The 15,537-nt window shown below is 40.3% G+C and overlaps 1 protein-coding gene across 1 annotated transcript; it reads right to left on the minus strand.

Moving 5' to 3' along the window:
- Nucleotides 1-7,498: 7,498 nt before the first annotated feature.
- On the minus strand, nucleotides 7,499-10,622 carry LOC113171986 (gastrotropin-like). Its single transcript, XM_026374739.1, is given in 6 exon segments — nucleotides 7,499-7,568; nucleotides 7,987-8,076; nucleotides 8,175-8,350; nucleotides 8,437-8,637; nucleotides 8,719-8,813; nucleotides 10,612-10,622. Coding segments are annotated over 6 exon segments (624 nt in total). The 3' UTR covers nucleotides 7,499-7,517.
- Between the last annotated feature and the right edge of the window lie 4,915 nt (nucleotides 10,623-15,537).

The following is a 15,537-nucleotide window of genomic DNA, read 5'->3' on the forward strand; positions in this document are numbered from 1 at the left end:
TCAGAATAGGGATGCACGCTAATGAACACAGTGTGCAGATGGGAGGTGACAGGAAAATTATTAATTTCCACTCTGATGCACAATATCTAAAGTCAGTCTGCTGATAAATTTATCAGCATCAGACACAACAAATTTAAGATCCCAGTGACTCACACTCTTCTCCCATGTCTTTGTTTCCTCTCTTCCTTTGGATTCTGCCCCTCTCGCCTCTCCTCCTCCTCCCCAGCTGTTAAACCAATTAAATGCTCACAGAGGGTAGACTGCCCACTCTCCTGCTGAGAAAAATACATGCAATAAAAGCCTTCTCTGCGCAGAGCCATTGTGCGATGGCAAGGCCGCCATCTTTAATTATGGCCTACGCCCCCAGCCTTCTTCTTGGTGAATAGAAGTGGGCTGTAGGTACCGACAGCCACTGGCGCTGGATCAGGTTGTTGCATTTGTGTTGAGCGAGCAGTTAAAAGGAGGTGAGGTGGCATTTGGTGCCGATTCTGGACCAGCTCAGGTGGTCATGTTGCATCACTGAGTGATTTGAATAACTGATCTCAGGTTGAAAACTTAGGAAAGAGAAAACGTTGAAACAGGGTCAAAGAGAAGAGGAGAAGAAAGTATAATTATGTAGGCATAATACATAGGTATAGGTTTGATACGTATACACTCCTATCATACCAATTCAACCGATTAAACTGAGAAGAAAAGAAGATTTCAGGAAAAGAGGATAGATGGGGTGTGTGTGGGAGTGAAAGACAGAGAATGGATATAAGAGATTGAGAGAGGAGAGACAACGTTCCTGTCAGTTTTTATGGCCGGGCTGAAAAAGAAAGAAAGAAAGCGACAGAAAGGGTATCAGTAAAAGATTAGAAGCCTTCCAAAAAAAAAAAAGGACAATGTGTTGTTGGTGGTGGTGTAGGGGGCGTCAAAAAGTGATAATATCAGAAAGAGAAAGGGAAATGGGGCGTAGAGAAGCCAGTGCCCCTCCCAGTGCCCTGTGCCTTCAGGGGGGACTCAGGGCAGGTCTGGGGAATGCGAGGCATGATGGCCGGAACAAAGCCGACTACTGTCCCCCAGAGAGAGGCCTTGTTCTGGGCCAGGGGGGTACGAGAAGTTAGCTGTTCCGTGTATGAATGAATGGATGGATGGCTGTCCGGCTGTCTGGATGAATGCTAGTTCCCTGGCAGGCTGGCCGAACTGCTTGCCCACAGAGCAGGCATGTAAGGGAACTGGGGCAGGTCTGGGGAATGCGAGGCATGATATGGGAACAAAGCTGACCACTGTGTCCCAGCGAGAGGCCTTGTCCAGGGCTATAGGGCACAAGCAATCAGCCTCTCTGGATGTATGGACAGAAGGATAAATAGATGATTGACTGGCTTGCTGGCTGGCAGGAAAGTTCACTCTCAGAGCATTCGTGAGAATAATTAACTTATTATTATTATCTCAGCAACATGTACCTATTGTTTCAGGTGGAGCAGTTGTCTACGAACTCCAAGGTCAGTGGTTCTACTCTCTGTTCCTCCTGGCCACATGTGGAAGTGTCCTCAGACAAGACATAGAATCTCTGTAATAAGATGGTGTCTTCTTGGTTTCCTACTTATCAACCATTTCCACTACTTATCTGCATTTCAGTCAACATTCCTTCCACTTTCCCTGTTGCATAACATCCTAATAATTAGAATCAATCAAAATAAATCATATGCCTTTTACAGTCATTAAGCACAGCAGTATGGTACAGAACACTGTGTTGGCAGTAGGGGTAGAAGTGTTTCCAGAATAAAGGGGTGTACTGTCAAGATGGTTGCACAACTGTGCTATTCAGTCCCACATCCATTTCTTCATAATTCAACTTTACATTGAGATGTTCAGTACATTCACTCAGGCTGCATTCACCCAGTCGTGCAGCATAGTCATTAATCTATGCACTCTCAGTCCTGCATTCAGTCTGTCAGAGAGATGAGAAGTTGCAGCAGTAAACGTTGCTGGAACTCGAACACAGAGAATAAACTGTCTATGTCAATGCTGTTGTATTTGTGGACTCAACACTCAACAACACCACTTGTGCTCCTGAGTAGTTTGATGAGAGCATAATAACACCAGCACCTGCTGTGCTGACCATTGTTTATCTCTCATATATATTATATAATTTAATAAATTGATCCAAACTTAGTGTTCACATAATTTGCCTGTAATGGTCAAAAGAAAAGAAAAACAGTTGTTGCAGGTTAAGGCTTTTGGGATTCCTATCTGCCCTGCACAGTTTATACCAATACAAGCTTCAAAGTAACAGCTTACAGTCCTGAGACCCAAGGTCAGGAACAGCATTACTACAACATCCACAAACGTCACATGATGCACCATGACCATAAGGGCATTTTTTCCATTGGGAGTCATTACAAAATGAGCAGTTATAAAACAGTTGTTTTGTTTTACCTTCATTCATGTGTGCAGGGAGCCAGTAGATGTGACTGGGTGCTTGGGTGTGTGTTCTAGAAACATGGTCTGAAAACATAGTCCACATTCATATAGGTCATTTTTATAGCTGGAATCTGGAGGAATGAACTTTTCTGTTTTTTTTACATTACTTGCCACTTTATAAAACTTGGAATAATCGAATCTACATATGTATCATCTATCATGACTAAAGAATCATGAAGAAATTAACAGTGAAATGTCTTAATGCTGCAGTTTGAATAAAGTTTACTTTGACGTAACCAAACTGAACCATTGGCAAAGTTTGCAGATGGGAAAGTTGGAAAACTAAATGATTAATCCTGATTCCTGATAGAAGAATCCCAATTTGCAATGAAAGCATAGTGAGGGAGAAGCAGACTGTATCGACAGACTGGAAATGCACACAGTTAATACTATATTGAGCTCCCTCCCTCCATGTAGATGGACCAACCACCTTTCACTTCAAGCAAATTGCCAGTGTTACCATGGTTATTACAGGTAATTCCAGGTTATTAATGCCTAACGTGTCAGTCACATTGTGGTACGTCACCCCTTCATTATCCTGCCCAGGGTATTTTCGCCCTCTTGCTGTTTCCAGTTTTTATTATTACCTCAATCCCTCACTCATCCCAACTGAATCATTTCCCTTTTCGTCTATCTATCTCTTTTTTCATTGCATTCTCTAAAGTACAGCGATTTGAGCTGCCATGATTGAAATCGGAGCTGGAGAAAGATTTCGATGATAGCAAATGGAAAATTGGGTTTTTCTCCTCCTTGATGAAATAAAAAAGAAAAATACGAACATTTCTGGGGGTGGGTGATTTCATATAGTCAGTTTAAGTCAACTAGTCACGAAGGTAACTTCTACTAACAGAGAATGTGATCAAACATGTTGCAGATCAGTGTCATATAATTGGCAAAATGAACAGAAACTGTGAACACAGGTTGCATGTCGTGGCATGGTAAAAGTCGTCATAGCTCACTTTTACAGGAACATTATGTAAGCCATAACTGCAAACATTGAGTCAGATTAATCAGTATCATCTCTCTTTTGTTTGATTTGAGATTTTCACACAAGTATGTGACCCCCTTTTTGCAGCCATTCCAAAACTTTAAGTTCTTCCCCTTTAATCATTCTTTTGGCATGATCTACTTTTGAATTTCAGTTCACAAATAGATATCTTAACATTTACCTATAGAATTTGCTTGTACTTCTTAGAATTGTTAACTCAGCAGGCAGCAAAGAAGACCCAAATCATGATACCATCACGTTACAGTGTTTGGTTGTCTCCACACTTCATTGGAGACATTCGTCATTGCAGCCAAAAGGTTAAACCTTGATTTTTGTTTACAGAAGATTCTTCCAATAGTGTTCTGGTTCATCCACATGACCTTGCAATTGTCTTTTTGCAGAGTAGCTGCTTCCACCTTTCAGTTCTGCCATGCACACCTTAACTGTTCATTGTTTGCACCCGATGGTGGCCATGTCTCACAGAAATCTGTAAGGTTGGATCCATTTCCACAATAAATAAATAGATATGTATGCTTTTGCCTTATTTTATTAAATTATCTTAGGTTCCCTTCTCTAGTTTAGAGGCTTGCATGAAAATCCTAGGGTTAAGAAGACTTGGAGAAAAGTCTATAGGGTTCACAAAATGTCAAGCACCCCTATATGATTGATTCCTTTACACTTGCATTTTATTTTGTGGGCTCTTTCGCTGTATGTGGCTAGTTGATCATTTTGTAATTATCACAGGCTTCACAATGGATTTATTAAAATGTGAGCTGGGTCTACCAACGCATGTACAAAACCCAGATTTAAATGCTCTACACCACTGCATGTGAGACAGGCAGTGGTCATTTGTTAAAACCACTCAAAAAGAGATGTGATGTTTTACAGGAAGTTGAGGTGACTGGCTGTACTCACAGCTCTAACCATGACCTTTCACTAACAGAATATTTGTAGTTGCCTAAAGTCAACTGTACAATACTTTAACCACATCAACTGCAGAACAGGAAGTGCTTACATAGGCAATTTTTTGCAATGCTGTCACTTGCAAACAGCATTGACTTAGACTAGTTTAATGGTCGTGTTAGTTTCCCATCTCTTTGTACTTGCACAACTGCTCCAGTACTCATTGCATTTCTCTAAAGTACTGTAGAAAGTACATAAGGTCATCCATTATATACTACCTGAAGTATTTTCAGGAGAATACAAATTCATGTTGTGGTTTGGATCCAAGTGTGCTTGAAGGTTGAAATCACAAAAAGAGAGAGAGAGACACAACATGGAGATGTTAACAAGCCATTTTCTCTCCACTTCTGGTTTCCCTGACAGAGACCAATCAGAAAGAGGCAGAATGGCCAATCAGAAATAGTAGCCTTGGAAATAGCCAATTAGGCTTGTTTGTCTGCAAGGACAAAGGAAGTGATATTGCAGAGTGATTGCACCAGCGCTGAGCTACACAAACACGCTCAAATGACACCTTGCTTGTTGCCTTCCAACCTAATTTTCCAGGAGTGTGAGATCTTGATTGCATCGGCGCAGCGAAGAGGACGTCTCATTATTACACCAAAACAATCGCCACCTCAGAGGCAAAAAACAGAGATTTTGTTTTCATTAGGGAGACATTGAGTCACTGGCTCTCAAGTCAAGGCCGGCACACATGCACATGTGCTGAGGCTGTAGTCTGGCAATTGTATTCAAGAGATTTGTACCTTACTCCAGTCCACTTAATGAAGCTGTAAATTTAGAGGCATGAGAGCCCTTACAGGGCTCCTCTGAGAGCTGCTACAATAATCCTGGGACTGAGCTGGTTAATTAACTGATTGTTTGCTTGGCTGGAAGCCACAAAGAAATAGTGGAGATTTGGAGATAGACAAGAAGAAGAGCAAAAGAGAGGAGATGAGGGAAGAGGACAGGAGAGGATGGGAGTAGAAGCAAAAAAGGGAGAATAGAAGAGGAAGGGGGGAGAGAAAATCCAAGAAAATACAACAACAATAAAGGGGAGAGAATAATAGGAAAGGAGAATATGGAAGTATAGAAAAGAAAAAGAGAACATGAGTGAGAATAGACAAGGGAAACACATCCTTGCCACTAAGACGTACTGGACATGTATCAGCTAAAATGCTGATGTGCTTTCAAGAAATTTCTTTTTGTGGGAAACAAGGGTCCAAAAGTTAATTAACTTTATAGCTAACTTCAGATCTTTTGACTTGCATTGAATAAACAAGTTGCGTGAATTGAGTTCACGCAATCCTAAACTGATGTGGTTAAAGCACTGATATGATCATTTAAAACAGCTTCACCAACAGTATCTTTACCGCTGTTTAAAACAATATCAGACATACCCACCGTGCACCACACACAGTGTGCGCTCCGGTGCACGGAATCTCTGAGTGCAAGTGTTCGTGTAACAATCAAGCAGAGTTTACATTCATTTAACGTGTGATGATGTGCTTTATCTGTGGGGCAGACATAGGCACAAGCTTTTGAAGGAGAAGCTGCATGCACAACATTTGTGTTTAGCATTTTAAAAGACCTGGTCCTTCACAGAAATTAAAGCTACACTCCCCTCCAAAAGAATTGGAACAGTGAATCCTTCATTTTTGCTTGGCTGACTGAAACATTTGGGTTTGACATCATAAGATGAATATGAGACAAAGGATCAACACTTTTATTTCCAAATGTTTACATCAGGATCTGATACACAACTTAGAAACACTTTTCCGTGGTTACTCCCTTCAGTCCCCTCTTTATCAAGTTAAATACATTCTCTATAGGCTTTAACACTAAGACTGACTTGGTCAGTCTAAAACCTTCCACTTCTTGCCCCTGATTAACTCCTTTCTGGGTTTGGCAGTGTGTGTTTTGGGCTTGGTAAAGAATCTCCCAGTCAGTTTGGTTGCATCTTTCTTTAAATGGAAAGATGTTTAAGTTCATATGGCTGCTGCTATCATGTGTTACATCATCAATAAAGATAACTGAACTTGTCTCAGAAGAAGCCATGCAGCCCAAGCCATGACATTCCCTCCACTGTGTTTCACTGATTGTCCGTTTCAGGTCATGATCAGATCCTTTCTTTCTTTTTCCATCACTTTGGACAAAGATTAATCTTTGTCCTATCAGTCTATAACACATGTCCACATTTTTTTAGCCTAATTTCTGTACTTTTTGGTAAATTCCAGGCTGGCCTCACTATCCTTCTCGCTAAAGAGTGGTTTGCATATTCTGGTGTAGCCTCTGTGTTGTGATACCTTCACTCTTGCCCACTACAGGTTGTTGCTGATGCCACTAATAGTTTTTTAGGGTCTTTCTTTGCAGCTCTCACAATATTTCTGTCATCAACTGCCTTTTCAGGACTTTCCAAATGGTTGAACTGGCAACAATGACTCTAATTGATTTTGATCTCAGTTTCACATTGGATCCAGATGTAAACACCTGGAAATATAAGCTGAAATGTTGATTTTCATCTTTTGATTTTAAAGCAAAATGTTTTTACTCTACAGCAAAAATAAAGGAACTGTCCAATATTTGAGTGTACATGATAGGAGTGGAGAAGTTTGGGGGCGTTTAACTTAGCTTAGCATAAAGACTGGAAACAGGACCAGTGTTAGATTACAACACATTTAAATCTGAACAATTATTTATTGTTTCTCTACCTTTTAACCTTACACGAGCAAAACAGGAACATTTTGGGGGGAGTAAATTTGATGAAGCTAGGATAAGCCAGTAGCCTTCTACCTGATGATCTGATGATCACAAAGGTGTTGGTAGTAGTCTTACAGTATGTATTGTTGTCGCCACTCCCTGCAAGGCTGGAAACAAACACTCCCTTTAATTTGTGACACTGGTCAAATGCCTTTTTATAATGCTTGCATGCACCCTGATTCTTTTCTCTTACATTTTATGTATTTCTTAATTTCTAAACATCACACCATAAAAATGTGGTAATCCAATAAGGTAAACATAGACACACACTGTAGCACATACAGACACAAACACAGGATCACGGTAATTTCAAAATCTTAGTTTATTGAATGCAGTTGCTGTAGTTCTGGGTTACAGAGAGAAGTTAGAGCTTCTTGCTGGTCCTCTTCAGGACGACAGAACCAGCTTTGGAGATCTATAGAGAGACAGAAAAAGAATGACATTATTGAAGTAAGAACTATGCTATTCCATTACCTTGTTGTGCTTCAATATGAATCATCAAAAGAGATTATTGTGCTCCTAGCTCATATCTTTCTTCCCTCATTTCCCCGGAATTTATATGAATTTCCAAAAAGTAGAAATTGGACGAAAACACTGCAAATAACCAAGGTTTAGTGACATTTATAAAATTATGTCTCATCAATTCAGATTTTAAAGGCTCAGTTGTTTGTCAAGATGCACTCTCATGCACTACTTCAGGCTTGCGACAGTTTTTCTCAGACTGCAGAAATATAATATTAATGAGTCTTATGATCCCTGTGGGGTGCTGGATATAATAACTGCTGTCATCAAGCTGGGTCCTCAGCACTAAAAGCCTAAGTGAATGTGTTTACCTCGATGAGCTTGCCTCCGCTGATCTCAGAGGTGTGGTGGTAGTTGGGGAAGGTCACGCTCAGCTTTCCTCCCTCCATGGACACTGTGGCCTGAAAACACAAGTTTTAATCAGTCAGCGAACATTCATCCTCCCCTCCCTTTTTTCTGCTTGTCCTGAACAAACCAGGTCTGGATTATTTCCTCGCACCTTGAATTTCTTTCCACCGATTGTCTCCATATCGCACTCCTTGCCAATGGTGAACTTGTTGGTGACCTTGGCATTTGTGGGGTAGACCTGGGTCCAAGAGAAGTCATTGCCATTCTGGGTAACTTCTGTGATCAGCTTGTAGTCGCGGCCCTTCTCAATAATGTCGTCAGGGATACCTTAAAAATGGTGTCATTATAATAAGTTCAGACAGAGAGAAAGAGGACAGATATGCAAGTAAAATGAATGTGATTCTTTCTCTCACCGAGCAGCTTGCAGAACTCATCGTATCCTTCCTGGGACTCAGTTTCCCATTTTCCAGCAAAGGCCATTTTAGTGGAGTTAGTGGGTGGAGGTGTAAAAGCAGAGATGTTGAGAGAAGTTGAAGGAGGCGCAAGGTACTGAGACCAAGACTGGTCGCTATTTATCTACTGTAAACCTCTTGTCCCCTCCTTCCCCGATGACACTACAATTACGACTGAAGATGATGATGACTACAATAGGCTACGCATGTTTATGGAGCCCAGGCAGTGAGTAAAATGCTGACAGGTAATCAGGGTGAGCTGGTAGCTCACCTCCAGGTCACTGAACTCTCTTCCAATTACTTTATGGCCCCAACCTATGTTTTTACTGCTGCGGATTCTAAAACCAAATAAAGAGCTTTGTATGAAATTTGAATTTAAGACGGTTTGTTATCTTCACATTGTCAATTGTGTGATATGTGTAAAGATCACCATGCACCCATCCAAGGTCTTTATTCATAAACTGACATTAAAAAAGCTCCATGATACAAGCCATTTAACAAGTACTTTATAACTTAAACGTTGTGTATAACAAATGAATAATTACTTTGTTAGCATGGTCATGTCGCTGTGCCCAGGCTGTTCCTACAGAATATATAATTCCTTAAAATGAGAGCACAAATGTACTTTACAACTGTACACTGTAGTCTTTGGTAGACATTATTAATAAAACAGTAATTGTGTATTTTTTCACTGAGGATTTGATGCAGTCACTCAGGTTCATACAAGGTGCAATAACCCTGTTTGTGGAATCGAGTCAAAATAAGCTAGATTGATGTTCATCATAGTGAATTACATATCAGACAGAGCCAAAGCGTTGACATGTACAATAGCGCACGTTACATACTGCACTATGGGTCAGGTCATTATAAGTTTTAGCCTTTTTGTGTGATTTGTGAAGTATGAACTAACAGACAAAGACGCTGGGGCCAGGTGATATTGTTGCATCATACAGTAGGTGCACTGGTTGGTTTCTGAGTCGTAATGAATGTGCTATCTATAGTCCATGCTCTGGGAACATGGAGTTGTTACACACTGTACACAATGCACAGTGGGAAGGAGAGTATGTGTATGTGTTCAATGAGAGGTTATTACATCAAGAAACTGAAGCGAATGGAAATTTGAGGTTAGATCTGGACACTGCGCTGGTGGTGGTTTTACTTTATAATACCTGCACAGAACACCTGCATGAAAATGATTCAACTGTACTAGTCAGCGTGTGGCCAAGCAGCTGTTGAAGTGGCCTCAAATTTTGAGGCATGATTGAAGCAGCTCATGCCAATTAAATTCAGTACTAATGTTGTGTTCAGTTTTTGTAAGTGTTTTCAGGTTGATGGAGATTTTTAAATATTTGCGTATTAAGTGAATAAAGTGTATATGTATGTTTTTTTTATTAATTAATAAACACTAATAATACAAACTTTTATTACGATTCACAATTACAGTTTTTTCCAAGTTAGTTTGCACTTACACTGAATCTGTCTGGAGGTGAATAATTAGTTCTACAAAAGAAAAATGATTCTGTACAGATCATTGAAAGATCTCTGGCAGTAAATGTGTGACAGGAAATCTAATGAAAAAAGAGACGTGGCGACAAAAACAAGCCCTCCTTTAATATCCCTTAAAGAAAAACACAGTGCAAGTTAACAGAATTACAGTTTAATGTTGCTTGTACACACCGGTGGCTGAAAATTGTCCATTAGGGTGACTACATGACTAAAGCACCTTGGGCTTTCAATTCTGACAAACTGTGAGTAGGTAAAAGCTTTCGATGCTGCACTTAATTTCGATCTCACACAATACAGCCATTTTCACAGAGCACTGATAGTGTTTCTAAACCATGAAAAGTCAACTTGGCCTTGGAGCTCTTTATAGACACATAAAACATCATATTGGCCAATATCCTATAAAAGACACCTACGAGCTCTCTCGTTTTGTATCGTCTCTCTCTGTCCTCCTCGCTCTTACACACACACACACACACTCGCACAAGAAGTCAGTGTGCTGAAGTGCACAAATTCAATTTTAAAAACCCACTTCTCATCAGATTTCACACGTGCAGTGTCTTCTTTTTCACCAGCTGTGTGGGTAGTGCTGTACAGCGTGATGTGACCTTTAACTGTCAACTTGCATTTGACCTTCCCGGCATACCGGATGATGCAGCATTTTCTGCATTATGTTCAAGCTGCTCTATGACTGTTATATATTCATGTGGTCTCCAAAGGTTTTGCTCTATTTCAGGGTGCTGCATCTGTCTTGTGTTTTTCTCCTATGTGGTATATTTTGTTCTAAATTCAAGAAGAAGCATTTTAATCACATTTCTGCCTCTGAAGTTGGTCCAGCTCTGGCCTTAAATAGAATCACTCATCTTACATAGTCTCCCTCTAAACAGCAGCGTCTGATGTTGAGTTTAATAAAAGTAATAAAAGTAAATGTTTGTTGTGTAGTGACTGCTCATTCTATTCACATGTACCTACTACTTAAATAAGCAAAAGTCCCTTTGTGCTGTAAAGCAGTCAATTTAAACATTATCCCAAATCAGCTTTATTGGAACTGCACCAAAAAATTATACTTTTTACATTTGACAAGTAAAATAATTTGCACATATAAATATTATTTACAAAATATAAAGGCTCTTGCTTAAAGTTCATTTCACAGCTACAGCATCAAAAGACTGCATTCATGATTCAGAGGAATTTATTAGCGGATGTACTGTTGATAAATATGATGTCATTAGTGTGGCATCACCTGAAAATGCCAACTGTTCATTAGCTCAGATTGAACGGAACAACAGCTCGATTTTTTGATCTAGGGAGCAGCTTTCAAAGTGGCTGCCTTGTTGCACCACCATGTTTCTACAGTAGCCAAGAACGGACAAACCAAACTTTTTGCCTGAAATTGGTGACACTGTCACCAATGCATAAAGTGTGCATAAAAGTCTAACCATGCTATTGTATTCTGTTCCTTAGGAAGTGGTAAACAACCTGGATTGACTTGTAATTTTGTTTTAGGGCAATTAAGAGTGTGCTGTGTACTTTCTGGGAGTCCCCTGTGACGTGATTGGATATGTCAGTATTTGTAAAGGTAGATTACATTATGTGTTGTTTTGTGGATCTACAAATGGACATTATGTGCTCATAAAGTTTGGTTGTGTGTACATAGCTCTGTTGTGCATTTCCATTTTTATATTTTATTTTCTTAAAGCAGCATCTATACTATTTAATTCTGAAAGGGGCTTCTCAGCAAACGGAGTACTTAACAGAGAACTGGGGCAGCCTGAATTTGACTTTATGCACAGTGATTTTGAGAATTAAAAAAAAAAATAGCATAGCATTCTCGGTTAGTTTTTCTAGATGTCAAGGTCAAACCAGGTCTAGCCATTCATAGGAGCAAAGAATGAACAAAGGTCAGCTCCGAGTTTACTGTTGCTGTTGTAAACTTAGTAGTTACACCTTGATTGCAGGTTGTAATTTCAACTTTCGCTGAAACATTTAGTTTTTTTCTGATCTCTTAATTCCCTAAGTGCAAATCCTTCTGGATAATACGTACCTAGAATGACTGGCCATTACATAATGTCCAATCACATGCTGATGAAGTCATGCTTTACTTCTGTCTCCCCTCTTGTTTTACGATAAGCATCTTTCCATATACATAACGAAGCAGAGAAACCCGATGATGACCAAGACCTGACGGTGAATACGAAAAACAAGAAAAGAATAACAAGAACTTGAACAAATGAACAAGGAGAAGAACAAGAGAGGAGATGGGGGGAAGGAAGAATAGATTCTAAAGAAAGATACATATAGATAGATTCCTTTTATCTACAGTTATAAAGAGGGGATTTGCGATGGAGGAATTAAAGGAGGGGAAGCCTTGATATGCAAATGAAGCTGCTGCTAATCAAAGCAATCAGATTAGCCTTCCAAATTGAGATGAAGAAAGGCTCCATTATCTGGGCCGAGTGTCATGTTTAATAACGCGGAACGGCATCGTAATTCACTAGTGATGCAACTGTAGCCCGTGTGGGTGTGGAGATGTGTTTGTGTGTGTGTGTGTGTGTGTGAGAGAAAACGTGCGTCTCCCTTTGTGTGTGCGAAAAACGAAGGGAGAAAAAGCATCTATAGACAGAATTAAACATGTGAAAGGCAAACTGTGACCTTGTTTGTATGTGTGCATGGATGTCAACCAATGCACATGTGTGTGTCTGGGTGTGGGAGAGTGAGAGAGAATGAAAGAGCTGGTCCCCACGAGAAATAAGTGTTGTGTGTGTGTGTGTGTGTGTGTGCTTTGATGCACAAGTTTCATCCTGTGTTGTATATAGAGAAGACCACATGGGTAATGGTATGGAAAATGCAGCTTTGGACAAACACTAGTGAAGGCTCACACAGCTAACACTGCCTCACCTGGTTTGATTAGGCACATTGCAGTTCAAATTAATCAGTAAAAGACTGAGACAGAGGTGGACAGGTGTAACCAAATCAGCTGAAGAAGACGACACCAAGAGCACTGACACACATAAATACATTTTACCACCAAACAGGTCTTTGCTCAAGTCAAAGCAATAGCTTATTTTCTGCTTCTTGAGTAAAATCTCTTTCTCTCTGCTGATACCCTCAGCAAGAGGGCAACACTCAGCAAGGAAAATGTATTCTCTGTGCCAAAGATGGAAAAGACCACCTAGGCTATTAGCGAAAGGTCTAAAAGCCAGCATCTGTAATGGAGCCCACATCGTGAGACTTGTATATGTGGGAAGGTCATTGTTGTGGAGGCGCATATTGAGATTTCAAGGCTCCATCTTTTCCCAGGAAGCCAGTGGATATTTCAGCCACTTCTCTTAGGATTCAGTGGAGTCAAAAACATACTAAAAATGAGAGTAGGTAATAAACTGCTTAAGCGTCAAAAATAAAAGTACTCCATATCCATAATAAACATCTTATCTTATCTTGTGCAGAATGGTGTGTAAGAGTGACGCCTTATTATTTACACCAGAAGTGAAACTACTTCATGTACTAATAGTTTTCTGGTGGTTTGAACTATAACAATAAATCACATTTCATAAACTGACTGTAGAAAGAAAGAGAGCTTTATTCTCATCTCTCATCTAGAGCATCATAAAATGTATCACAAAAGCAGATGCTCATAAAGTAGAAGTAAATCTTAACATCAAAACACACCTTCAAATATTTTTTTCCTTCTTAGATCAAAAGAGAAAACAGACGGTGCAACGGGAGAAGAGGGAGTAAGACATAAGACTAGCAATACCCCTGTTGTGCTGGAGAGGCTACCAGTTGTTTATGGTAATTATGCCAGTCTATCACAACTAATTTGACCATGACTATTGATGGTTGGAAATGCTGCACCTAGCACCTTTAATTCTGAAAAGCCTGTCAGTGAGAGAGCTGCCTCAGTAACTCGGGCAATGAGCCAATCTCACCATTAAACACCGAGACAGAAATAGGCCACGGTAGCCGCCAACAGTAAGCATTCTGTTGTTGTTATCTTTACTGTTTCTCAATCCATCCTGACAGCCTTACCATCCTTTGGGGAAGGAAACGGCAGTCACTGGTGATTATAAAGCCCCCACCACCCCCACCTCCGCCCCTCATCCAGGGATCTCAATTATGCCTGCATTAATATTTCATATTACACAAGACTTGCAGCGAAACCACATGTGTACTCAGCCCTTTGTCTTCATGTCAAATGAAATGTGCTCAGCAATCATCAGAGGGTGAACCAAGGTGGTGAGAGGAGGGGCGATGGCAGGAGGGGAGGATAAGAAAGGCAGCGGTGGAGGGAGATATGGAGAAAGGATGGCAGGAAGGAGATAAGGGAGGAAGAGGAGGCCAGGAAGTGTGAAGCCATGCAAGTAGTGGGGAAAGAAAAGGAGAGACCAGGTGGGATGAACACAAGGACGCAGAAGAAAGAAAAAACGGATGATGGGAGAGATGCTGTAAAAGGAGGAGAGGAGTAAGGAGATATAAAAGATGAGGAGAGTCGAATCAGGAGAATAGATGAAAGCCAAGTAGAGCAAAGAAAAGGTGAAGGAAAAGAAGTGAAGGGAGAAGAAGTATGGGGGAGTAGAGAAATGCCTTTAAATAATGGAAATAAATGAAGGCGTGCGCAGGGCTGAGCAAAGGACAAAGAGCTTTGTAATACTTTTACATGTTTAAAAGAGAAGGAGGTGAATGGAAGTTGTCAGTTTTTTTGGTTAGCTTTTAATTACCTGCTGCTCTTGGTGTTCCATTTTCAAGAGACGGGGCGATTGCGGTAAAGTAGAAACATATAGTTCAAAACGGTATACGTGCCTTTGACATCGTTTTGCTTAATATTTCCTGTGTGAACATCAATATTGGTGCAAAAAGAGGCCAAGGGTGTGTCTGAATCCGTTTATTACTGACTGGAAGTAGCACCTGGGTTCTGTTCAGAGTCACAAAGTGTCCAAGCATCAACACCGAACAACAAGGACAGCACTTAGAGTTTCTGCTTTCAGTCTCACAAAAAAACCCACCCACAAAATCGGAAAGAAAGAGCGAAGGAAACCCTGTCGTAGCTTCAGAAATAAAAAATTAAAGCAATTGCTAATGAGAATACCCACAAGTTAATTGAACAGAGGCTGCCTAGCAGGAATGACTCTGATGTGTTACCCAACTCTGTGTATCGGACAATGTCCTATTTCGCATACATCTTAATAGGTGTTAATACATCAAGCATGTATTAATACAGCAAAGTATTTATCAGAGATGATGATGAATCAGTGAGTTGTTATTAATAATTCACCAGATCATCATCTGCTAATGCAGCAGTAAGTAGCATATCAAGTTTTTACAGTATACTGTATCTGACTACTGCTACTTTATGGCCCAGACAAGGGCAGTATGAGGCAGTCAGTCTAATGGACGCCAAGTTCTTAAATGTAGGCTTGGTGTGTCACGGCCATAAAATATAGTCTTTCTCTTTTTCTGTTAAACACTCTGTCTTTCTCCTTCTTCTTGCATGTCATTTTAGGGAACCAGGATTGTTCCAGGAAACCTCTATGACTTGGATCTCAGTGTGACTCACCAACT

Source organism: Anabas testudineus, chromosome 17 (genome assembly GCF_900324465.2).
Source record: "Anabas testudineus chromosome 17, fAnaTes1.2, whole genome shotgun sequence".
Lineage (NCBI taxonomy): Eukaryota > Metazoa > Chordata > Actinopteri > Anabantiformes > Anabantidae > Anabas > Anabas testudineus.